This window comes from Coenobita brevimanus, chromosome 87 (genome assembly GCF_032717465.1).
Source record: "Coenobita brevimanus isolate Jiangsu-jjx chromosome 87, ASM3271746v2, whole genome shotgun sequence".
Classification (NCBI taxonomy): Eukaryota; Metazoa; Arthropoda; class Malacostraca; order Decapoda; family Coenobitidae; genus Coenobita; species Coenobita brevimanus.
Window position 1 is genome coordinate 1,068,687 of NC_137040.1, and position 26,269 is coordinate 1,094,955.

The 26,269-nt window shown below is 44.0% G+C and overlaps 1 protein-coding gene across 2 annotated transcripts in view; it reads left to right on the forward strand.

The window, feature by feature from the left end:
* The window catches only part of Pur-alpha (Purine-rich binding protein-alpha), a 354,281-nt gene that overhangs the window by 43,692 nt on the left and 284,320 nt on the right, over positions 1 to 26,269 (forward strand). The window contains exon 3 of one of the 2 annotated variants that reach the window (XM_080281118.1): positions 21,924 to 21,944. The exons of the other annotated variant lie outside the window; for it this stretch is intronic. Coding sequence (XP_080137244.1) covers positions 21,924 to 21,944 — 21 coding nt within the window. The remainder of the gene's footprint in view (positions 1 to 21,923; positions 21,945 to 26,269) is intronic. 2 annotated transcript variants of the gene reach the window in all.

The following is a 26,269-nucleotide window of genomic DNA, read 5'->3' on the forward strand; positions in this document are numbered from 1 at the left end:
TTTAGCAGCGCTTGACATACTGCAGATTTTTTTTAACAGCATGTGACGTATTGCAAGTATTTAACAGGACTTGGCATAATGCAGGTATTTTAACAGCACTTTACGTATTGCAAGTATTTTAATAGAACGTGGCCATTGCAAGGTTTAACAGTACTTCCCTCATTTTTTCTATGCTCGTTGTATATTGCATGTTTTAACTCGTGGGTCGGGTTGATGGATATTTTACTGCGTTCTCCCCATTGTCGTATTTCGTTTTTTTCCCTGTCCTCAGACGGTTTTACTCGGTTTAGGAGAGTTTTTTAAATTATATAATTACATAGTGGCCCTTAGTAACCTCTTTCCTACGTGAGGACATTTCGAAGAACAAAATTGCGTGGAGGTAGAGCGATAAAAAACATATAGGTCGCCAGGTTCAAGAGGTTAAGGCGTCATCGTGGTGAAGCGACAGCGAACGTATTCCAGTTACCGTATTTAAAGTGGGCATGTGGCGAATTTTTTTTCCATTGGTATCTCTATGACAATTTTGTTCTTGCCACCTCAGACGCTTTATTTTTCTCGGGAAGCATCTCGCAATGAAGTGGTTAGAATTCTCCTTTACTCGTGTTTAAAGCTGTATTGAATTTCTAAAACTGTACTCAAACTTTTTTTTTTTTTTCATGATTCAGACGATTTTTTTCAGCTTACGGTAAAATACAGTTTCTAACTTTTTGCCTGTTAATATTTTTCATTCTCCTTTTTTATTTTTGTAACTTTTCTCTCCTCGGATTTGTCCCAGAGTTGTTCTCCTCCTACATTTAACTTTTTGAAAATTTTCTCCCGAACTGATTTATTTCACTTCTCGAACTTTTTTGTCAGGCACACCAGTCCTCATGCTTATTGTCCTCAGATTCATTTCTCCTTTGTTGTTTCATTCCTCGGGCTGTTTCCCTACCGTTTTTCTTTCCTCAGACTTATTTCTTCATGTTTTCATTTGTCAGACATTTTGCCTCCGTTGTGTCATTCCTCCGACTCCACAGTTCTCTTCTTTCGTCAGATTTATTTCTCCTCTCTTGTTTCTTTCCACAGACTGATATCTCCCCCCTTTTCTTTCCTCCCCCTCAGCCTTGTTTTTCACCTCACTTCTCCTCAGACTTAATTCTTACCTCAGACTTACTTCCCCTCCATTTTTCTCCCCACTCATATCTCACATCGTGTATTTCTCTCCATACGTAATTCTCACTTCACTTATTTCCATTTTTTTTTTCATACCCTCAGACATTTTCCACCTGAGATGCACAGTTTTCATATTTTTCTCCTGGCTCTTTTTCCTCTTCTGTTTTTGTTCAGATCTATTTCTCTCCTAAGACTTGCAACCCTTCTTTGTCCTCATACTTATATTTCTCCTTGTTTCTCTATAAACGTTTCTCTTCCCAGACTTCCTTCCTTCCTTGTCTTTTGCACCTCCTCCTCTACTCAGACTTCCATATTTTCCCGTCTTACTTAATTTACTGCTTCCAGACATTTTACTTTCATCTCTTCAAACTGTTTCCTCTCCTTAGATTCCTGGTTAAATTTTTCCTTCTTATGGCTTTTCATGTTTTATTTCCGTTACAGAATCCTGCCTGCTGTACCCCATTTTATTTGTGGGAATATGATGATGGTGGTGGTGAGGGTGATGATGGTGATATGATGATGATGATTGATGGTGGTGGTGGTGATTGATGATGGTGGTGGTGGTGATTTTTGATGATGATGATTGATGATGACGATGAGCATTTCCTACTTGTGTTTTCCCTTCTGATTCTGGATCCAACCCACTCCAGATCCGATGGTGGAAATGAGGTGGTGGTGGTGTTGATGATGATGGTGATGATGATGATAGTGGTGATCTAGTTTTGTGTTCTAGTTCTTTTTCCGTATCCTACCCACCCATTACCGATACAGGAATGGAATTGTAATGAAAGGTCTGCTTCTGTTTTCCGTTTTCCTGTTGCATAATCTTTCTCACCGTATTGAGGGGATATTTATATTGGCCTCCGTGATTAATTTCATGTTTTCCTACTTCTGGATCTGTCTCTGTCATTCATAGTAGTGTGAACAGAGTTGTTTACACTTAAAAACGAAAGTGCGTATTATTTATTACCTTTACCTGTGTATCTGTCTGTCTTTACCTGTCCATCTGTCTGTATATATCATCTGTATCTGTGTAATTCTATCCTTATCTGTCTATCGGTCAATATTTGTGTGAACGATGTTGCTTAATGTACAGTACAGCTTGTTTCCTTGTATGTACGGTACCTGCAAGTGTGTGTGTAGCAATAGAAATCAGTGAGTGTGTGTTTGTATGTATGTGTGTATGCGTGTGTTTGAGGAAGGGCGTGGTGATATCCTGGTGTGGGCTGGGGCGATTCCTGGCGGGCGGCGGGTGTGGGTATGGGTGTGGATGGGGTACCGTAGAGGGTGGGGATGGGGGGTTGTGTGTGTGTGTGTGTTTTGCGTTGCACAAAACTTATTTATTAAGCTAAAGGGAGTTGTCTTTAAAGGTTGAGAAAGGTTGTAATGCAAAATAATTAATCTCCTATTTGAAAAGATCCATCGTAAGCTTAATGAAATTGTCTGAAGGTAGAAATTAACACATATCAAAGACGTTCCACGTTTAAAGGGGTTAATGGTTTAGTGGGTGTGTCGGAAGGGGGTGGGGGTAGGAGTATTAGAAGGGAGTGTCGGTGTGGATGTGGGTGGGGATAGGGGTGTCGGGAGGAGGTGTGGATGGTGGTGCGGGTGGGGATACGAGTATTTGGAAAGTGAAGGTAAAGCTTCTATCTTAATGAGTGAATGTGGGTGCTGGTAGTTGTGTCCAAGGGTGTATGGTTGAGTCACGGTCTAGTGAATGTGGGTGAGGGTGGATGAGTGTGGGGCGGGGGCGAGGCTTTTACGGATGGGTGACGTGCGTGTGAGTGGGTGTCTCGGGAGGGTGGGGGTGGGTTAGTTGGGTTGTGGAGGTGAGGTTTTATAGTTTAGTGGGTGTAGGTGTGGCTAGATGTGTCGGGTGTGGGTGTGGGTGGAGTTGAGGCTGTGTGTGTACTTTAGTGGGTGTGGGTGAAAATGATGCTGACGTTATTTATAGTTTAGTGGGTGTGGGTGTCGGTGTGTGGGTGTGGGTATGTGTGAGAGAGAGAGTCTTAATAGTTTACCGTCAGTATTTCTGCATTTAACTTAACCTCTCTCGCCCTTCCCTATCTAAATCACCCCCATCCTCCCTTATCCTCGTCCTCTGTTTTCCTCAGCCCTTCCTCACCCATCCCGTTCTTCCCTTCCTTCTTCATTGCCTTCCTTCACCCCAACCATATCTTGCCCCACTTCTGTTCTACCACCCCAACCTTTCCTTTGATCTCTAATCCTTATTATACCCTTCCTCACTCCCTCCTTGCTTGCATTACCTTGCCTTACCTTACCGTACCTTACCTTACCCTGCCTTTCATTACCTTACCTTACCTTATCTTACCTTACCTTACCGTGCTTTACCTTACCTTACCTTACCTTACTTTACTTACCTTACCCCTACTTACCCTACCCTACCCTACCCTACTTTACTCCACCCTACCCTACCCTACTTTACTCCACCCTACCCTACCCTACCCTTTAACTCCTTCGGTGCTAAATGTCTGTGTGTAGTTTTTCTTATCGCCTGGGAGTATAACTAAGCTTACGAGAGGCATGTCATATTGAAAGAGTAAGTCTGCCATTAATCCCCTTAGAGTAATACTGTTATTATCCGGAAGTTTAACATTTTCTCCATCCCTGTGTCTGCTTGCGGGTACTTTATAATCGTCTCTCTCTCTCTCTCTCTCGCGCTCGCTCGCTCGCTCGCTCGCTCTTTATTCGTCTTTCTACTTCCATTTGGCTTCTTGGTTTTCATTCGTCTCATCCCTGTTATCCTTCATTTAATCTTCCCCTTATTTTTCTTTTATCCATTTTCACTGCCTCTCATCTGAAATGTCAAGACCAACTTGCCTAACCCCGGGCTCCTACGCTTCTCCTGGGGCAACATAGGATTGGAGGATTGGATGGATGATTTCACCCACCTCTCTTCCTCCTTCATTTCTCGCCTCCTTATTTCACGCCTTCTTTCTCTCCCTTTCGTTTCCCGTCTCGGAGTCTTTGCGCTTTCATCTCCCTTTTTCTCTCTTTCATTTCCTTTAATATCTTATCCCGCTTCAATATCACATTCCTCCTGCTTTTTTCTTCCTTACTTTATCTTTCCCTACTATTCCTCTTCTTCCTTCCTTCCTTCCTTCATCACCTCTGCCCCTTTTCACCTTTCTTCCATTCCCTCCCCTTCCTCCTCCTCTTTTCCTCATATCCTCCCTCCCTCCCACACTTCGTCCTGTTCCCTTTATTCTGCAAATCCCATCCTCTTTTATTTCCTGTTTCAATTCCTTACGCTCTCTCTCTCTCTCTCTCTCTCTCTCTCTCTCTCTCTCTCTCAAAATTAGGCCTTTTTATTAGGATGACTGTTTTTGCAACTCTCACATGAGTTTATTTAGCTTGGGGATTACGTTTTAGTGGAGGGGTTAGCAAGTCTTCATTTACTTCTTCATGATGATGATGATGATGATGATGATGATTTTTATTGTTGCCCAGCGGTTTCATGCATCTTAAAACCTCTCTTATTAAAGGGGCCAACACATCCACTCTTTAACCTGTCCCCTTAGCTCGTCCCTTTAAATCTTCCGCTTCTTTAACTCGTCCTTTTAAATTATCCTTTTAATTCGTTCTCCCTTCATCCCTTCCATTTTTTACATAATCCCTTCTCGAAATCTTCTACGAATTTGGTATCCGTAAGCCCTCTCGCTCTGTAACTCTGACTCTGCCACACTCTTCCTCTCTCACCCTACCTGCATATCTGTAATTCTTCCTTTATTCCCTCTGTACAGTTTAATCCTTTACCCTCCCATCCCCCCTTCGCCATTCTTTCTTACTCCTTTATATTAGTGTTTCTTTACATTTTTTCCTTAGCTCCCTCTCCCCTTCCATGAACTTTACCCTTTCATTTTTACCTGCATCTGGCCTCTCTCGAGCCCTTCCCCCATTTCCCCTCCCCTCTCCCTTGCTTCCTACCTTTGACTGCCGTTTGCTTTATCTTCCATTACCGCCCCTCCCCCCTCCCATGCCTTCTTCTAGCCTTTAGCTTTCTTTACCCTTTTCCTCCTACAAGTTTTTCTCTCCCTTCCCCCTACCCTTCCCTTCCACTCCCTCCCCCACCCACCCTCCTGCCATCCTTTCCTCACCCGAAGTGACATTCCTTCCATTTCTTACTGCTTTCCTCCCTCCTTGCTCCAAACTACCCTCCTTCCTTCTCCTTCCTGACATTTCTCTCCTCACCTCCCTCTTCCGTCCCTTCCCTCCCTTCCGTCTTCCCTTCCCTTCCAGCTTCTCGTTTCTTCACGTTCCCTTGTTTCTAACTGCCTTTTCCTCTTCTCATCAATGCTCTTTCCTCTTCCCATCAGTTTTCTTCCTTATTGTCCCTTTTATTTCCCTCCCATCCTCTCATTTTTGCCCCCCCTCTTCTTCCTACCTAGTTTCTCTGTTCTTTCCCATTACCCCCCACACTCTAGTTCCTCTTCCCTCCTTTCCCCAATTCCCTCCCCTTCCTCTCTCTCTCCCCTGTCTCTCATACGCAGCAAGAGAAGATCGTTTCCTCTCGCCCTCAATTTCCCTTCTCTGTACACCCACCCACCGACCCGCCCACCTCCACCCCCAGATAGAACCTGACTCATGCGGACGCTTAAAGAGATGTATTTCCTTGTGTCTTTCTCCGTAGTGTGGCCTGGGCTGGAGGTCACACACATGAACTCACGCACGCACATACGCCCGCACGTGCGTCCACACACATACATACATGAAGGTTTTTGTCTCATTTTAAATCCTAACGTCGTCAAGTTATTAATGTCCATCAATTTTGTGTGTGTGTGTGTGTGTGTGTGTGTGTGTGTGTGTGTGTGTGTGTGTGTGTGTGTAAAGGAAGGAGAAAGCGATTAATAAGTGAAGAAAATTCTCCACATATCCGCGAGTCTATATAACATCCTATTCTTACCTGCCCACAGTATCCGCCATGACGTACTGTTGAAATACGTGAGAGAGAGAGAGAGAGAGAGTAAAACCATCCACATCACCTATTCTTGCCTACCCACAATATCCGCTTCCACGCAGTTGCAAATATCCTCGTGTCCATTTAGAGAGAGAGAGAGAGAGAAAAACACGATTCACATCCTACTCTTTCCTACCCACTCCATCCGCTATACTACACTTCTATAATCCACCACACACACACACACACACACACACACACACACACACACACACACACACACACACACACACACACACACACACACACACTAAATATCCGCATGTTCATTTAGCATCCTTTGGTCATTCTCCCACATTCTCCTCTGACACAGACCGTATCCTTCTCTTGATGTTTCCACCTTCTTTCATCATCATCATCATCATCATCAATACCTTTCATATATTTGCATGTCTACTCTTGCCCCATCAGGTCATAGGCTCGTACGTGTTAGCTAACATTTAGACCTCTGTTGAATTTTTTCCCATGGCGCGTAATATCCTCTGGCGGTAGTTCGACAGGATAGTAATGGTAGTGGTAGTAGTAGTAGTAGTAGTAGTAGTAGTAGTCGTAGTTGCAAATCCATTCCCATATGGACGTGTACCCGATTGCCTGCAGTTCCCTTATTCCTGCAGTCCAGTATCGTATTTTCGTGGGATAGAGAGGGAATTGGGGGACGTTTTGATAACCGGGCAGCTCCACCGGCATGCCATATCAGTTCCGCCACGTGAAGGCATCCCCCTCCCTCACCAGCTTTACACGGTTTCGACATAGTGTAACGGAACCATTGACCACAGCTGTACGCATGTGACCTTCATTCTCGACCCGGCGGCATATATTTTTTCGCCTTGGTATCCGTCTCTGTATATCATCATCGTCATCGTCACCAGTGTCTTCTAAGTATCCGCCTGTGCACGTCGCTTCCTGTGCTTTCCTCCCGCCTACATACTTACCCTCGTACATATGCGTCCTTTTTCGTTTGGTTATATATCCTTTTGGTCTGGGTATCCGTCTTCGCATGGTACTATTAATATTTATTTATTTATTATTATTATTATTATTATTATTATTACTCGAATCGTCGTCGTCACCACCACCATCACGACCACCACCACCTCCATCTCCTCCCTCCACCACCACCATCTCCACCTCACCCCTCCACCTCCTCCTCCTCCTCCACCACCACCACCACCACCACCACCTTCTCCTCCTCATCCTCATCCTTAATTATGAATGGATTGGTGCCTCTGGTGGTCGTGTGGGTAGCTTGTTCTTGTACCAATGCTCCTGATCTAGATTGAGTCCCACCCCGAGACAGACATTCAAGAGGGGAAGTAGTATGTCCTTTCATGTGATTATAATGTTCGTACTCCTTCCAGGTTTCGTCGATGGTACATAAATCCTGTCACATACAGATACAACCACTACAACATCTGTCGCTTATAAATAAAACCACTGCAACATTTTTCGCGTATAGATACAACCACTACAACTCTCAAACGTAACTGCCATGATCTCTCTCTCTCTCTCTCTCTCTCTCACACACACACACACACACACACACACACACACACACACACACACACACACACACACACACACACACACATCACAGCCACTACAACAGCTTCCCTATTCACTTCATGCCGTACACACCAGAAGCCTCCCACACCCATATCTCTTCTGAAGCACTGGGTGGGTGGGTGGGGGTGGGTCACATCTCCCGTGGGTCAGTTGCCCTTCACCACCCGTATAACATGGCTTGAACATGTATAGTAGAACAGCTGGCCAATGTCAGACGTGTGTGTGCCGGTCGTTACAGTACAGGATCTAGGAACAGGAACAGCAGAAGCCATTAGATGTTTATGAAATGGGCCACACGTCCATTTACTCACCATTCCAGCTTCTTCACACCACATCACACCACACCACACCACCATATCCTATTTGCCTCATGTATGAATAGGGTGGGCAGGATCCAGGAACAGGAACAGCAAAGGCGGAGTCTTGCGAAATAGGCCACTCACCCTCTGGCCCAACACATCCCCATTTGCTCACTGTTCCAGCCTTCACAATTCCCGGTTTTTGCCCGCCATAAAGTACACCTAATTTCCCCATAAAGTACACCTAATTTCCCCATAAAGTACACCTCATTTTTACACCTCATTTCCCTGTTCCCATATACCCTCTTGAGACGATTTTGTTCAACCCACGACATACATAAACCCTTCCACCAAACACTCACACCCTTTGGCAGAGCACTATGATTTTTTACCACTGGAGAATGGTGATTAGCTGTATCTCTATTGTCGTTGGTCAGGTGGAGAGACTGGGGAATGAGAGATTGACTAGGAGAGTATATTTGAGTTTGGTGGAGGGGGGGAGGGTGAGATAAAGGGTGGGATAGAGAGGTATGTGAGTCAGAGGGATGCGACTTGGACGGATGGAATGGCATGGAGGCGATATTATTTGTGGCCATCCCTTCCGGCAGTAAGGGATCTGATGATAAATAAGACAGACATAAAAGAAGATTGTTTTCTCTCTAACCCCTTCACTACCAGAGTTTCCTTTCCTAAATACAGTGGGTCACTACGGCATCAAAGTTTCCCTTCCAAAATACAATGGATCACCACGGTACCAGAGTTTCCTTTCAAAATACAATTGATCGGGAGGCGGCAGTTGTAATGGGATAAAAATGTAATTGGAGTGAAGGGAGTTAAGCCTGTCAATGTCAGTCCAGTATCCGCAGATCACCCCGTCCACATGTCCACCTAACAGCGTATACGTACATGCATTCACGCGTACACATGCAGTCGCGCTAATTTGTCACCTTCTCACCGTTCCTAGTGCCCTCTTTATCCGTACGCACACACACACACACACACACACACACACACACACACACACACACACACACGTCCTTGCGTCCCACACACCTGCCTACTCGTACACCTGTCATCGCGTACACCTGTGTGTGTGTGTGTGTGTGTGTGTGTGTGTGTGTGTGTGTGTGTGTGTTTACCTGCGTGCGTATGCATATTTCATACACATTGTTTACCATATAATCCCTCCTCCCCCCTCCTCCCATTTTACCACCCACGTGATACACACACACACACACACACACACACACACACTCTCTCTCTCTCTCTCTCTCTCTCTCTCTCTCTCTCTCTCTCTCCCTCCCTGTCAGTCAAACATCTTACACTTCTTTCACACTTATCCACCCAGTCTCTCTCTCTCTCTCTCTCTCTCTCTCTCTCTCTCTCTCTCTCTCTCTCTCTCTCACCCACTATGTCCTTCTCCCACCCACTCACACTCTTGACTTCTTCCCACTGCACGCGCACACACCCTCACACGCACACACATGACCTCCCACGCGTCACTCTCTTTCACACACTCATTACCAACTCACTCTCACCCACTCACGCTCTCTAATTATCCCTCCCATCCACCCACCCCCTCTCTCTCTCTCTCTCTCTCACACACACACACACACACACACACACACACACACACACACACACACACACACACACACACACACACACACACACACACACACACACAGGAGTGAGTAGTCTAGTCAACCTCCCTCCCGTCCACCCACACATCGACCTTCTATGCCCCTTACACACACACACACACACACACACACACACACACACACACACACACACACACACACACACACACGCTTATCCTCCCTCCCATCCACCCACACATCAACCTCCTACGCCTGTATGATGTGTTAGGACTCGCATTTTTAATCTGTTTGTCTTCATCACCCACACGCTTCACTACGCGCACATGTAAACCCCACCCACACGTACATACACTTTCGGTACTTAAGCTGTGTGTGCATTTACGTTCACTCATACGTACATACATACATTGGTTTTTATATGCTTTCCTATAATCATTAATTCATTGATTGGCTGAGGTCATTCATGCATTAATTCATCGTTCATCCACATAGTATACCGTCATCCATCCATCCACGTAGTATATCGTCATCCATTCATCCATCCATACCTTGTGCGCATTCACTCATTCTTGCATTGTTTCCTCGTCCATTCATTTACCCTTCATTCATTCCTCCATCCCCCCAACTACCACCTCCCACCCACCTACCCATCCATCGGCCATCCCCCTCCCCCCCCACACACACACATTCATTCACACACACGTACATACAAGGTCAAATCTGTGCCTTCATATTAAATTACCTCCTCCGAACGATAGCTTATCTTATTGTTGCCACCGTCAACAGAACGTCATAACGTCATAACAGATATCCGCTTGGTATTGTGGGTTTTTTTATACATTATTACTACTACAGCTGCAAAATTTTTATAAAGCTCAGAGAGAGAGAGAGAGAGAGAGAGTAGTGTGGTGAAGATTAAAGTCAGTCCTTCAGTATGATGACCTTATATTCTTGTTACTATGAGAGCAATTTTTTCGGCTGAGGTTTTTAAAGCTCCCTGTCTACCCATCCTCACGCACATCCATGTGTGTTTTGGGTTGCACAGAGCCATTCTTTTGATACGTACACAGGCGAGTGCACAGTAGTGTACGCGCGCGCGCACATAGAGAGAGAGAGAGAGAGAGACCTACATTTGATGTTTGCACGTGCACGCCTGTACACCTACACATGCACACACTATCCTATCAGATGCACACGCGTACACACTGGTTACACGCACGCACACCACGGTAGCGAGTGCACACATGCGTACACAGTAGGACAGGTAGACATAGAGGCGCACACACGGGCACAGGCGCGAGCGAGAGAGCACACCCACTCAGCCCAGAGGCCAGTGTGTCGCCCCCCCTCACACTCCTACACTGTAATTTCTCCTTCCTTCCCCGTATCCTCGTATACTACCTACACACACAAGCACACGCATACACTCCCACACTACACACACGTGCATAGCCACACCAGCTTATTCGCTTACTTACGTGGAGAGGCACACGGACACACACTAGTCACACACGTAAACGATCAGTTATACTCGTATGCAGACATAAATCCATACATACAAATATATACTGACACGAGCACATATACACACACACACACCCGTGCACTTGCAAACACACTTATAAATTTACACATCCGGTTACACCTTCTCATACATAAAACACACACACACACACCTTTTCCTCCTTAATCATGCCTTTATACATTTCATCATATTCGGCCTCTAACCCTTCATCGTCCTCATACTCAGCCCTCCCTGCCCCTCACTTCACTTGTCGTAAACTCATTCATGTTTCCCACTTTATACCTTTCTGCATTTCCGTCACCTTCATCTTCCTCATTCCCGGTGTTGCTCCATCTCTCTCTCTCTCCTCTCATTTCAAACTCCGTGATTCACATTTGACTCACTTCGTTTCCCTCATTCCCACTCATTCATCTTCCATTACTTCAACTATTTCCTGCCTTCCCTCCATGCATATCCTCGTCATGTTTCCCTGTTTCTCACCTCTAACTTTCCCTCTTCTCTCACACCTACTCATGTTTTTCACGTCACTCATTTCCACCCCGTTCATGCCCCAACCATTTCACACATTGTACACTTACCCTCTTGTGGTTACCTACGCTTCGCATTTTTTTTCCACACTTCTTCAGTCACTCATTTAATCACTTTTTTGTTTTGTTTTTTCACACATTTTTCACGCTCCCATTTTACACGTGTTTACATTGTTGTTATACTTTTACGCCTCCCACATTTGCTAACACTTTCGCTTATGTGAATTTATTATTATTATTATTATTACCGTTATTATTATTATTATTATTATTATTATTATTATTATTATTATTATTATCATCATCATCATCATCATCATCATCATCATCATCATCATCATCATCATTATTATCATTATTATTATTATTATTATTATTATTATTATTATTAGCTATTTTATCAGGTCATATTATATCTTACTTCCTCACACCCACACTCATTTAAATGCCATTTTTTCATAGCGGATTCACCCTCACATTCACTTCCTTCCCACACTTCATTCTCTCTCTCTCTGTCTCTCTCTCTCTCTCAATATTTATACTTCCTCTCGTGTATCATGAGAGAGAGAGGGGGGGGGGCGGTTGCTTTTCTGACCTTTTCCGCCATTACGGTAGCTTTTTAAGAGTCCAGGCCAGACCCACTTGCCGGCTCGTGAAGTCTGTATAGTCTGTGTATCTGCATCAACGCCTACCCTTCGTCGCTTTTTATTTACCTATACTCCGACACTCTCTCTCTCTCTCTCTCTCTCTCTCTCTCTCATGATTCCCCATTTCCTCCTTCACACTTACATTTTTCCCCACACCTTATAATATTATCAACACTTCATTTCTTATACTCATGTACGTCTTTTAAAATTTGCTTTCTTACCATATAATTTTACACCTCTACCCTCGTAACTTTCGCTCCTTGTCCTCTGTCGCATCGTTGCTATTTTTTTTCATACTTCCACTTCTTCCCCCCACTCCCCACTTTCCCCCACACTTCCACTCCACTCAACCGCACTCTGTCACTCCACTTATTCACACTCCTCTTCTTAAACGCCCACTCCTTTCCTCATACTTCCATTCTTCTTGTTTTCTTACACTCCCACTCTTCATTAGTCACACCCACACCCTGTCTCCATTGCACCCTCATTTAACTAATTTGGCAACTTCATTATTTTGAGTATTTTCATTCATATATTCTTGGTACCATTGGACTATTTATATCGCCTAGCACGGGCTTATTGTACTGAAGGTGGCTTTGAAGGTTATAATTAGCCTCTTCAGTCTTCGTTAATGTGAGTAGTGTGCATATAACCTTATCTGAACGAGGAATCTCTTGAGCAGCAAAAGGTATTCTTGTGGCGGTAGTCAGAATAAGAGACGTTGGCGACATCCTGCCCTTGTTGTTGTTCCTTTGACCCCAGGTTCATCGGAAATCGCTGTGTACTGCAGACTGAACCTACCCTTCTGCTATACACCATTCTCCTTTCGAGGTGTAGCTAAGGGCCGTTTGTATAGGCAGGAATTTGGGCTGCCCAGTTAAATCAGTGTGTCCACGTGAAGACATTCCTCTCCCTACCCTGCAAAGGACCATTTGACCCTTCCCCTCAGTATGATCGCAAATTCTCGGGAAGTAAGTCAAGGATGAAGGATTTGGTGAGATTACCAGGAAACCGATCAGCCCCACCGGATGCTGAGTGGTGACTGGTGGACGTTATTTTTCTCCCACTGGACAGCATATGCGAGACGTGGAGAAGGCGCACCGCAAGACCCATATATACCAACAGCAAAGACAATCCATAACCCCTTAACAAGAGGTCAGCCCAGGAGAACAGAGTCATCTCCCTCTCCCTCAGCGGATGTTGACAGGTGGCTGTGGTTGAGGTTATTATATCGCGCTCCACAGCATGGGAAAGAAGCGGGACAAGGCGCGCTGCAAGATCCAAAGATAAAACAACAACAAAAACAACTACCCCCAAAACGAGAGGTCAGACCCAAAGGTGAACCCAGTTGTCTGCCTTAGAGCTAGATAAAAGTCAACGCGTGTCACCCTTTGCTAGTTGAGGGGTGGGCTCGCATCCCGGAAATGTCAATTAATTTTTCACTCATAACACAGCTTTTACTACGCCTAGTTTCCCCTAAAATACAATCGCCATCGTTCATCATTCGCTAGTCAGTGGGGGTTGTGGGGTTCCAGGAACTCTACCCATCTATCTCACTATAGCCAGACGCCTTGATCCCGGAAAGGGTGACCACAAACGAATCGCCTCCGTGTTAGTCTGTCCGCCGCAATCAGGCCGTCTCCCCTTCTCCTGCGCCTCTCTCTTATATACCTTAAAACACACACACACACACACACACACACACACACACACACACACACACACACACACACACACACAGTAACATACGATTTTATATACCTGCAGACGATTTTAGTCATGTCTAGGGCAGACCTCGTAGTTTAAGGGGCTGGTAAGGAGAGTTTACTGGTATTTCAGGGAATACCATCAACTCAGTGAATTCAGACAGTTTTCGCGAGGTAGCATAATGGGTAGCTGCGAAAAATTAGTCGCCAGAACCGGAAAATGTTGGACTTACGTTATTGTTGTTGTGAGCTCTGTTTACTGCAGGCACAAGTTCATCTTCTGTATTAAACCATCCGCATTTCTGGGGATAGGGAAGTTATTGCAGGAGGGATTTAATAACCAGGAAGTGGGGCAGTTTGGTAATATGGGTGCCACCACATGAAGGCGTCTCTCTCCAGCACCTTTCTCATAGTAAACAAGGGTTGTGCGAAAGATTGGTGGCTGATTTTAGTCTCGCTACCGCCAGGCGATTTTAGTTAAGAGTAGGGGAGACTTCATCATAGTAAAGCGGGTTAAGGAGAGATTGCTGAAATTGCTGGGAAATCAACTGACCCCATTCCTTCGTAAGTGTTCAAAAGAGTGGGCCTTTGTTCTTCCTACCGCCTGGTGATTTTAGTCAGGTTAAAAGAAGACCTCTTGTAGTTAAAGGAGTTATAATGGAAAGGTTACCGAAATTTCCACGAAGCCAACCAACCTGCCCATTCACTGGTAAATGTTAACAATGGCCTGCGTTATTTTACAGTGGGGGATGGGCTTGTCTGACCCTCGTCCCAGCGCTTTCTTTTTTTCTTTTTTTTTTCCCACCTCCACTTGGCCTCCCTCCTCACTCCCACACCCTCATCCCCTTACATATCCCGTTTCCACGTATTATCTCCTCTCTCTTCCTTTCACACTCCTGGCCTACTTTTGTGCCCAGCCTTGTTTCACTGATATCTTTTTGTTTCACGTGTTTCACTGATATCTTTTTGTTTCACCTGTTCTGCTTGGCATCCCACCTCACTCCTACGCCTACCCTTACCCTTTCCCTGCCCCCCTTCCCTACCCACCCACCCTGCCCACTTCCTTACCCTCCCGCCCCCCCTCTCCCCTCCCTACCCTGTTTTTCTCCATACTGCCTCATCTGTCTCTCTTTCCCTTCCTTATTCCCACTTAGGTCCATCTGTGTAAGTCTTACTCCCACGCTCCCGCCCTTTACTCCTCCACGCAGCAGTCCCTCCCATTCATACTTTACTGCGTATTTTATTGTTACTTTACCTCCATCCCCTTTTCATTCTCTGGGTACCTCACCACCTCCCCTGCTCTGCTGTTCCACGCATTGTATCGTATTTCGTTTATTTATATATTTATGTATTTTAACCTGAATCTGACACTCACTCCGACCCTACCATCCTCTTCATTGTCACTTTTAGTCTTTGTCACTCTTACACACCCCTGCCCAAGTCATTCTCATCCCTCTTTTCTTTTTTATGCTTTTTTTGTTTTGTTTTGTTTTTTCTCAACGCACCTCTACCTACCTTCTTCTTTGAACGCACCCCTGCCTAACTCCTCCTCACCCCTCTTTCACTCTTGCCCTTACTCTCACGGTTGCTGTGTTTTACTCGCTTACACACCTCACCCCTCTTCCACTCGTACGCTTGCTGTTAGTCAATCTCACGCATCGCTTCCCAGTTTTTCCTCACCCGTGTTTCACTTTTACGCTTGCTTTTATTGACTCTCTTACACATCCCCTCCCACCACATCCTCATCCCTCTCACTCTTACGCTTGCTGTCTCACTCCCACACTGATACCCCCCCCCACCACTCCATTTCTCCGTACTACCTCCTCTTTCTCTCCCTCTCTCACTCCCACGCCTCTATCCCCTGCTCTTTACTGTAGCCATCGTCCCCCTCTTACCTTATTTTCTCTCTTTACCTGCTTTATTATTTTGTTTTATTTTTATATATATATTCAGCCACTGCGATGCCACCTCTTTCCTTACCTTCACTCCTGAATCTCTCTCTCTCTCTCTCTCTCTCTCTCCAATCACCTGTTCAATAAATGTAGTAGTTTTTCTCCTTCCCTTATATTTCACTCTTTCTTCACCCTTTAAAAATTCCTTTGGCTGCATCACATTTTTCAGTGCTTGACTAAATTGTGTAATACAGTTTTTAAAAGTAAACACAGCCTGGTCCATTTCTCTCTCTCTCTCTCTCTCTCTCTCTCTCTCTCTCTCTCTCTGCATGCGCGCGCCCAAACTTTTTCCTTCTTGCCACCATCCCCACAAATCCCTCTGTATCCCTCCCACTCAATCACGTGCTCTCCCCTTCCTCCCCCTCTTTCTCTCACCTGTCCCTCTCCACCTCCCACACGTCCCCCCGCATCTCTCTCTCTCTCTCTCTCTCTCTCTCTCTCTCTCTCTCAATGCCCTTTGCTCTCTATTGACGTAGGTGGTGATAAAGAGAGCACTAGCCCTGATGTGTGTGTGTGTGTGTGTGTGTGTGTGTGTAAGGATGCGCCGGCGTTCATCCCGTGTGTACCTTTTCCCGTAAGTAAGGTTGTCGTACATGTGCACATCATAGCGCCCGTGTGTGGACTTTAAGTGATCGTGTGCAGATTAACTTAGACTGATTAAGAATTTTCCTACCCTGTTTTTATGATGGTGTATATTTCGTCGCTTCCATGTGCACTTGCTTGGTGTACATGTGTATACTATTTAGATCATCCTGTTACGCCCTTCATCCTTTACGTGTCGGCGTATAAGTGTGTAGTTCTGCATAAGGTTATTAGTGTAGATATATTTGTGTGTGTGTGTGTGTGTGTGTGTGTGTGTGTGTGTGTGTGTGTGTGTGTGTGTTGCTTTGCCGTCTCCCAGAATCTGATTCGTATGAATACGTGCATGTACGTTTGTTTCACCGTACATATGCCCGTTCTTGCCACTGTTGCCGTTCATCTTCTGAAGGCACTTATCACGCGCGTGTCTGCGTATGAATGCGTACCGTACACGCGCGTATATTACATGTAGGCAACGTGTTTGTAATGTATTTTTCCTGCTCTTGTCATCTGTGTAGTAGTGGTTCTGTGTGTATGAATGCCCGTATGTCCGTAGGGTTATTATACGTTGCACATGTATTGTTTGGTGTACGTACTAATGCTTACATGCGCACACAATATATGTATCCGACGTGTGTATATATTTTCATGTGCGTATATGCTATTCGTACATGGGCATTTACAATATGACGTTGCATGTATGTATTTCCTCCTCCTCCTCCTCCGCCGCCGCCGCCGTCGTCGCTTTTCATCTCATCTTTCTCTTCCATGTGCTACTTCTCTCCCTTCCTTCCCTCTTCCCCATGTGGTCTTTTCTCTCTCTCTCTCTCTCTCTCTCTCTCTCTCTCTCTCTCTCTCTCTCTCTCCCACATCATTCTCTCCTGCCATCTACATCTTTTAACCTTTTCTCCCCCCTGTTTTTCTCCCTCTTGTGCCCCTCTCTTCCCTCCCCCTTGGCATATCTCTTCATATATATTAATTTCCTTCCATCTTGTCTCTTCTACTTATTCCCCATTTTTCTCTTGGTATTTTTCCCCATTTTATCACTTTCAGTTCTTCATTTCCACGCATTTCCTTCCGCCTTTTACTTTTCATTTTGTCATCTCCCTTCTTTCCTACTTTTCCATTTCTTGCCAAATATCCTACATTTCCGTTTTTAGAAATGGCCTTTCCTCTTATTTTTCACGTTTCCTCCTACCTCGTTCATTCCTCTTTTTATCTTATATCTCCCGTTTTTCCCTTATCTCTTGCAAGTCTTTGTTCCCCTTCCCCCCCCCCCTTTTTTTTTGTTGCATAACCTTTTTTCGTGTTCCCTTTCCTTGTTTTCCCTTCATAACAATTATCTTCCCATTTTATTTTTCACATTACCATACCTTGGCTTTGTTCATTGTTACATTTACCCATTCTTCTTATTCTTTCCAATCCACTAGTTTTGCCCATCGCTTTCCTTTCCTCCCGTATCATTTTTTTTCATTCCATTTTTGTCTTCTGCCTCTTCCCTCACGTCACATACCATTCCATTCTTTTTTCTTTCACATGCCATTCATTCCCCTCTCCCCATCAATCCTAGTTTCCCCATTTTCCAACATGCCTCTTTTCTTCATCTTCATTCCTTCTTCCTTATCTCCCCTTTGACATTTCCTTCCCCTTTTCTGCAGTTTCATTCCACACCTCCATATCTGATTGTGTGGAAATCTTGATAATTACGTCTCTCTCTCTCTCTCTCTCTCTCTCTCTCTCTCTCTCTCTCTCTCTCTCTCTCTCTCTCTCTCTCTCTCCTGATGTGTTAGTTATATTAATATCTCTAAGTCCGCTTCCGCTGCCGCTGATAATTATTCTGCACCCCGTCACTGAGAGAGATTTATGCTACTTTACTCAGTTTGTTTTCATCGGACGAAACTGGGTCGCTAGGAGACCTTTGACACTAAGTCGAGGTTCCATGAATTTAGATAAGGCATTGTAATGAGGCAGGAATGCGTCTCCTTGGTTATTAGTCATGCCGACCCGCCAATCTGACTGTAACTGCCCATCAACTGAGCTGAGAGAGAGTAGGGATCTTTGTGAGGTTAGAATAAACGCACTGTATGTAACTATATAACTGGGGGAAAGCCACACACTTCTCCTCTGAACCCCCTTTCAATCGCTACTCCATCTTTTTAGTATTTTAAACATCTTCACCTCTTCTTCATCCCTGCAGACGTCAACTTCACCCCGTTTTTATCCCTTTAAACGTCAACTTCACCCTTTTTTATCCCTTTAAACGTCAACTTCACCCTTTTTTATCCCTTTAAACGTCAACTTCACCCTTTTTTTATCCCTTTAAACGTCAACTTCACCCTTTTTTATCCCTTCAGACGTCAACTTCACTCTTTCTTATCCCTTTAAACGTCAACTTCACTCTTTCTTATCCCTTTAAACGTCAACTTCACTCTGTTTTTATCGCTTTAAACGTCAGCTCTCCCTCTTGATCCCTTTAAACCCCCAACTCCACCTCCTCTTGATCCTTTTTAACATTTGCTCCACCTTATCATTTTTTTGTCACTCTGTCACATGCCCTCTTGCCTTTGTTACTGCCAAGCATTTTCCCACGCCACCGCCTCTCACTTTCTCCTCTGATGCCTGTCCCCGTTGTCTTGATCAGTGATTTCCGTTTTTCCCGGTTCCTTTATTTGCTCTTTTACGCCTTTCGCTCTCGCGGGTACAGATGGAGGTGTATTGGTGAACATTATTATTTATTTATTTATTTACTTATTGATGTTTGAGCTGGGGGAAATAATTGCTGAACTACTTTCCTCCTCATTACCTTCTCACTCCCCTCCCCTCTCCTCCCCTCCTATCCCCTATTCCATCCTGTCCCATCCGCCACTCCTACTCCTCTTCCCCACTTCCTCTCCCACCCTCCTCCTCCTCCTCCTTTATCTCTTTTTATTCACACACTACTCTTCTTTCCTCGCTTCCTCTTTTTCCCTCCCACTCTCCTTTCATTCTTTATTATTTCGTGCTGAGCCTCTCCTCTCTGCTGTGCACTCTCTCCTCTTTTCCTCTCTGCTGTGCTCTCTCTCCTCTTTTCCTCTCTGCTGTGCTTTCTCTCTCCCCTCTCTTTCTTCCTCTCTGCCGTGCTCTTTCTTCCATCTCTTTCTTCCTCTCTGCTGTGCTCACTCACCCCTCTCTTTCTTCCTCTCTGCTGTGTTCTCTCCTCTCTTTCTTCCTCTATGCTGTGCTCTCTCTCCTCTCTTCCTCTCTGCTGTGCTCTCTCCTCACTTTCTTCTCACCCACACTCTCCTCCTCCTCTTTACCTGCTCCTCTTATCCCCTTCATGGTCACCGGGATGGACTTAGAACAATGAGGTCAAGACTATTCCCATTTTGCCAAACTGGATGCCGGATTTATTTTTATTTCTCTGCGCCAAGGAAATGTTTGTACCTAGCCTTCACTGTGATAGTAGTAGTAGTAGTAGTAGTAGTAATGAGCGTGGTAGTAGTAGTAGTAATGGTGGTGGTGGCAGTAGTAGTAGTAGTAGTAGTAGTAATAGTAGTAGTAGTAGTAGTAGTAATGATCGTGGTAGTGGTAGTAGTAATACAGTAATAGTAGTAGTAGTAGTAGTAATGATGGTGGTGGCAGTAGTAGTAGTGGTAATGGGGGTGATGGTGGTGGTGGTTAATAGTAGTAGTTGTAGTAGGGAGTAGTAGTAGTTGTAGTAGGGAGTAGTAGTAGTTATAGTAGGGAGTAGTAGTAGTAGTAGTAGTAGTTACAACCCAGGGTCAGGTGAAACGTTAACCCGGTGGACTGAAGTCTAAAATTGTCTTGCATTCCACCATTCTCATTCGGAGGGGTAGGGAGAGAGCTGGTGGACCATTGCATTAACCGAGCAGCTCCACACGCCAGTAATATCGGTGCCACCACATGCAGGCGTCCCTCTTCAACAACAACAAAAAAATTATCTGGGTTATGGTCAGTGTTTGTAAAATATGGTGCTTAATTGCGCTGTTTTGTGTGTGTGTGTGTGTGTGTGTGTGTAGAGGACTATGATTAGTGTGTGTGTGTGTGTGTGTGTAAATTTTGATGTTTGGCGTGTGTGTGTGTGTGTGTGTGTGTGTGTGTGTCTGTGTATGTGGATAAACTTCGTCATATATCTTTTAGTGTTACTGTATTGTTCGTGTTTCAGTGTTAAAACATATTCGTGTGAAAGGTGTTGTGTGCAGTGTTACGCTTTGTGATATGGCTCAGATAATGTTTAATTTTAAATGTTTATGGTGTTTTCCAGTGCTCGTTTGTGTTTTTTCCCTGTTTTATGCATGTTTTTTTTTTAAGCCTTCATGTGCGCTTTCCATCATGGGTTTTGCGGTATTGTTTGTTTTTCATGTTCGTTTTTCTAGGTGTCGAGTTTGTGCATGTTTTTCGAGTGTTCCTGTTATTTTGTGTGTGTGTGTGTGTGTGTGTGTGTGTGTGTGTGTGTGTGTGTGTGTGTGTGTGTTGACAGCCGTGAGCAAAAGTTCGTAGACAGACTTCTGCCAGCATTGTCTCATGCCTTTCATATACCGGTATCTCACTCCTCCCGTAGCGATATACAGTGCCCTCCCTTCTCATGATCCGGGGTCCGTATTCTCGTCGGTTAAGGCCTAGCACCTTTTCCTAACCGATTTATTTGGCTTAATACCCCTTACTGTCCTCCTCTATGTTACATTAATCCCTCCCGCCATACTCTGCATAAGCAACGTACAAAGGGATACCAACCAGCCATATCCAAAAATAAATCCCTAAGGAGGAGGTGTTAGGGAGCTTACATAACCCTCCACTGCTACAGATGGCAATGTCGACGAACTTTTGCTCCAGGTTTTACGGTTTGTTTTTAAAGTTATCGTTTGTTTCCGGTGTTTAAATGTATGTTTTTTTTCATGTACGTTTTACTGGTCATGTATGCTTTTATTGTTCATGTACGTTTCTGTGAATGTTTTGGTGGTCATGTACGTTTTTTGGATGTTTGTGTGTAGCCTGCTTCCAGTGTTTCCCCTTTATATTCCATCTTATAGTCCAGAATTACTTATGTATGTTTTTGTTGTTCATGTACGTTTTGGTGTGTATGTTTTAGCGGTAATGTACGGTATGTTTTGAGCATGTTTGTGTGTACATGGACTGTTTCCCCTTTATCTCCCATCTTTCAAGGCCCGTATGTGTATTTCGCAGATCCAAAATTACTTTAAGATAATCTATAAGGCACGCTAATTAATGCACACAAATTATTATCCATAAGTCTGAAATTTATGCTGAAAAAAATTAATACTAAGTTTGAAATTGGTGACACAAAAAAAAATTATGAGTTTTTAATTGGTGATGAAACAAAAAAAAAAGGTACATTACTGATTGGCTTCTTTTTTTTCTCTCCACTTGCAGTCTTGGGAGATGAGGAGGAGGGTATGTATAACCGTGTGGTGCTTCGTCTTCCTACTTTTTTTGTCTTAGAATTAGAGAGTTAGATATGATTTAGTTTGCGAGGTTTTGTGGAAGAGTTCTGCCTCTCTTTCATCTCACCCTTGTAAGTAATGTGGTTGAAGTGGTATTTCTCCATACATTAATTTATTCATGCATTGTGTCATTCATTCATTCATTCTTTATCTGATGTTTTTTCTTTGCCCTTATGTACTACGTGTAGGGATCCAGGGCTAGGCTAATAATTATCAACATTTAAGGCGCGGGTGACCAGCCTCGCTCATCCCTGAGTGTTATTTTGTGAGCAGTAAACGCATTCACCCGTCAGATGTGTTCCTTAAAGTCCTGTGTATCCCCTTCAGCCAATATTTAATCATTTTTCCCTTACCACAGCCGATTATATTCAGCTTAGAGTGATCCCCGGCATGAGGGAGAGTGATAACCCTTTCAGATTAAGGTGCCAGAGAGGAACGCCTTCACGCTGTGGCACCGATATGACTGAGCGGTGGAACTGCCGGCCTCAACTCCTTCACCATCCCTCTAAGAAGTGTAGTGTGCAGGAGAAGGGCAACATAATCCTGCAGTCCACGGGGTGCACATTCAGTTTATCCTGGTGCCACTACAGCAGGAAGTCAAAGTGGCCCCCAAGTTAAATAGACTCACGTTCCAGTAGACAAATATTAATATATAAAATCCCATGATTGAATACCTTAACTCTCTGTGCCCCATTTTTTTTTTTTTAATATAACTTGGGAGATTCTCGAGGGGAAGAGGTAAAGTTACTGTGGATTCTTTTTATCAGGTGTTGAATTCAAAGGCATACTGATTATTACTTTCGTTTTAGTTCTGTTTTTATGTAGAAGTCGCTTAAATTTTACACACACACACACACACACACACACACACACACACACACACACACACACACACACACACACACACACACACACACTGATACATATACAGGAATTACCACAAAATGCCTCCACCCTCTTCACGCTACTGAATAACGCACATCAAAACTATAGCACGCTGTCTCCGAAACTTTTGCCAACAGGATCTCTGATATCCTGGTTCTGTCCTGTTTGCCTTCAGTACGATGACGTCTTTTGGGGATTCCTGTGACCACCATTTGCTTTTTTCTTTTTTTCAGATTAAGGAAAGCCTCTCGTAGTGAAGGGGTTAATGGAGGTTCTGTTTAACGTGTAAGATTTCGGGAAGCCTCTCCGAAGATGAGCAATATTCTCTTATAAAAAAAAAAAGTTCCCTGAGAGAAAGGGAAGTGAGACTAACTAGGAGAGAGTATGTGTGAGTGAGGTGGAGGGGGAAGGTGAGACTGAATGGAGGGATGACTTAGGTGTATGAGAGAGGGAGGGTATGATAGGGAGAAAGCTTAATGGCGGGGGACACGGAGACATGGAGGAGAGTTGTTTTTAGCCACCCGATCTGGGATGAGGCGTCTGGCTTTAGGTAGGTAGGTAGGTAGACAGAATCCCATAAATAGACGTCTTATTGAAACAGAACAGTCACTGCTGGAAGTCCCTCAAAGATTATGTAGAGTGGCTGGTGAAAGCATGAGTATATATTAAAAAAATCGTCTTTGTAGTGGAAGGGTTTGATCTCCCCTCCCCCCTCAGTCCTTCGGTCAGAAAGATCCTCACTTGGTATTAAATCGTCTCAGGCATCTACAGTGAAAACAAAAAATAACCAGTGCATCAGTATATGGCCCGGTATGTCACGAGAGCCACGCAGTTAGAGTCTGCATGGGTTTCTACAGACTTGGGTTCAACTCTCAGATATTGCTCCTTTCTCGCCTCGTAGCCAGAGTTTTTGGCATTTCCTCTCTCGCCATGTCGTTCCCTTCAGTCGTCTTACTCTCCTCTTAATTTCCCCCTCGATTTAGTCATTTTTATATGAACCGTTAGACGCCCATTGACAACGGGGGTGCGAGGCCTCATGAATAATAGCCAGCCCAGAAGTACCTAGTAATATAAGTGGTCCTGAGTATTTTAAGTGCAGAAGTGCTATGTGGATCCGGGACCGTAAGGGGTTTCGCACAGTGTTGAAAGGTGTTTAGCAGATAAGGCCACCTCCGGAGACGCTCCCGCATCTAAAACGTTGTCGTAATGATTTTGGATTTTCTTTCACGACTAGAGGACTTGAAAGAGCTGAATAATTTAGTGGCGAATGTTGGAATTTCATGAAAGACGCTAGAACACTGAGAGAGAGAGAGAGAGAGAGAGAGAGGCGTTGGGGAGGCTATAAAGGAGTAGCTTGATTAGTGTTCGAGGGATTATCTGTGGTCTTCTGGTATGAATACAGGTGACATTTTCGGAATGAGGGTATTGATACGGATATTGATTTAGAACGAGGGAATGGATGCTGATATTGATTTAGAATGAGGGTATTGATGTTGGTATTTAGAATGAAGGGATTGGTGTGGCTATTGATTTAGAATGAGGGATTGATGCAGGTATTGATTTAAAATGAGGGTATTGATGCGGATATTGATTTAGAATGAGAGAATTGATGGTGGTATTGATTTAGAATGAGGGATTGATGCAGATATTGATTTAGAATGAGGGTATTGATGCCAGTATTGATTTAGAATGAGGGTATTGGTGCTGATATTGATATAGAATGAGGGAATTGATGCCAGTATTGATTTAGAAGAAGGGATTGATGCTAATATTGATTTAGAATGAGGGAATTGGTGCAGATATTGATTTAGAATGAGGGAATTAATGCTAATATTGATCTTCAGAAACTTACCTTTATATTTGCCCTAATTATATGCCTGCTATGCTGTGTAAGATGTACGGTTTACCCCTTTGATTTTTAAATTTGGCAATGTAGTCACTAGAACTTTACAGGATATGTCTTTTCGCGGAATGTCATCATCATCGTCATCATCATCATCATCATCATCATCATCATCATCATCATCATCATCTAGTGCTTGTAATGTGCGAATATTTGTCCATATTCTCAGGAGTTCGAGGGCTCCCTAGTGCGTTGACCTTAGCCTGGTTATTTTGTACTTTGCATTATTTTAGTGTATTTTTGTAATGTGTTATTCAGTTGGATATAGGGTGGAGAAATATCATCAGCATCACCACCACCACTTCAGGGGTTGTAAGTAACGCCAGCTAGTTTGGTGTGTGCTGCAAAGGAGGGCAATGATACCTTTGGCAGTATATATATTTTTCAGTCCAATAGTTATACAAGACAACAAAAACAACAATTAAATGCACTAGGGTTCCATGAATAAGCATGATTATATTTCAGCGTCTCCGTTATATTTTCAGCCAGGATTTTCTCAATAGGAAATCTAGAAAAAGTTTAATTAAATAGTAAGTAAGTTGCATAGAGTTTGGTCACAGTTACTTCTTTCCACTAGGATGTTATAATTAAGAATCTGCTTTCCTTTGTCTCTTATCTCATTTCAGTGATAAATTTAGATCTGGGAAGTTTTGTGTGTGTGTGTGTGTGTGTGTGTGTGTGTGTGTGTGTGTAGGTGTGAATTAATTTTATAAGTTCGCAAAAGTTATAAAGATTTTTACAAGTCATTCCATTGATGAATTGTGTGAGACATATTTAGTTCCAGGAAGATGTTGGTTTTTGTTTGCGTATCAGTATTGTCTTTTATTTTCTGTGATGTAATTAGGTCGGTGAAGGAGTATAATTGTTTTTCCATTTTCCTTTTACTCTGTTACTTTACTCCTTTCATCATCGCTTAAATGGATAATGAGGGATACGAGTGGCGTGGGAGGGTGTGAAGGCAAGGAGTAGGTTGATTGGTGTGGGAGGGATTCTGCGTGGGAGGAGGTAGGAGAGGGTATGTGGGAGGTGTGCCCTGTTCCGTCATATGAAGACAGGGTGACAAGAGGAGAGAGAGAGAGAGAAGGGGGGGTTAAGGGAAAGGTGTAGGTTGATCAATGTGAGAGGGATTATGTGTGGGATAGAGTAGGATAAAATAGGGTATTTGCCCAGTCCTGTCATGTGAAAGCAAACCTTGTATGGTGTATTAGGAAGAGTGAAATGTAGGAGGGTAAAAAGGGAGTGAAATGTAGGAGGGTAAAAAGGGAGTGAAATGTAGGAGGGTAACAAGGGAGTGAAATGTAGGAGGGTACCAAGGGAGTGAAATGTAGGAGGGTACCAAGGGAGTGAAATGTAGGAGGGTAACAAGGGAGTGAAATGTAGGAGGGTAAAAAGGGAGTGAAATGTAGGAAGGTAAAAAGGGAGTGAATTTAGGAGGGTACCAAGGGAGTGGGTTAATTGGTAAGGGAGAGAGCTCTGGGATGAAGATT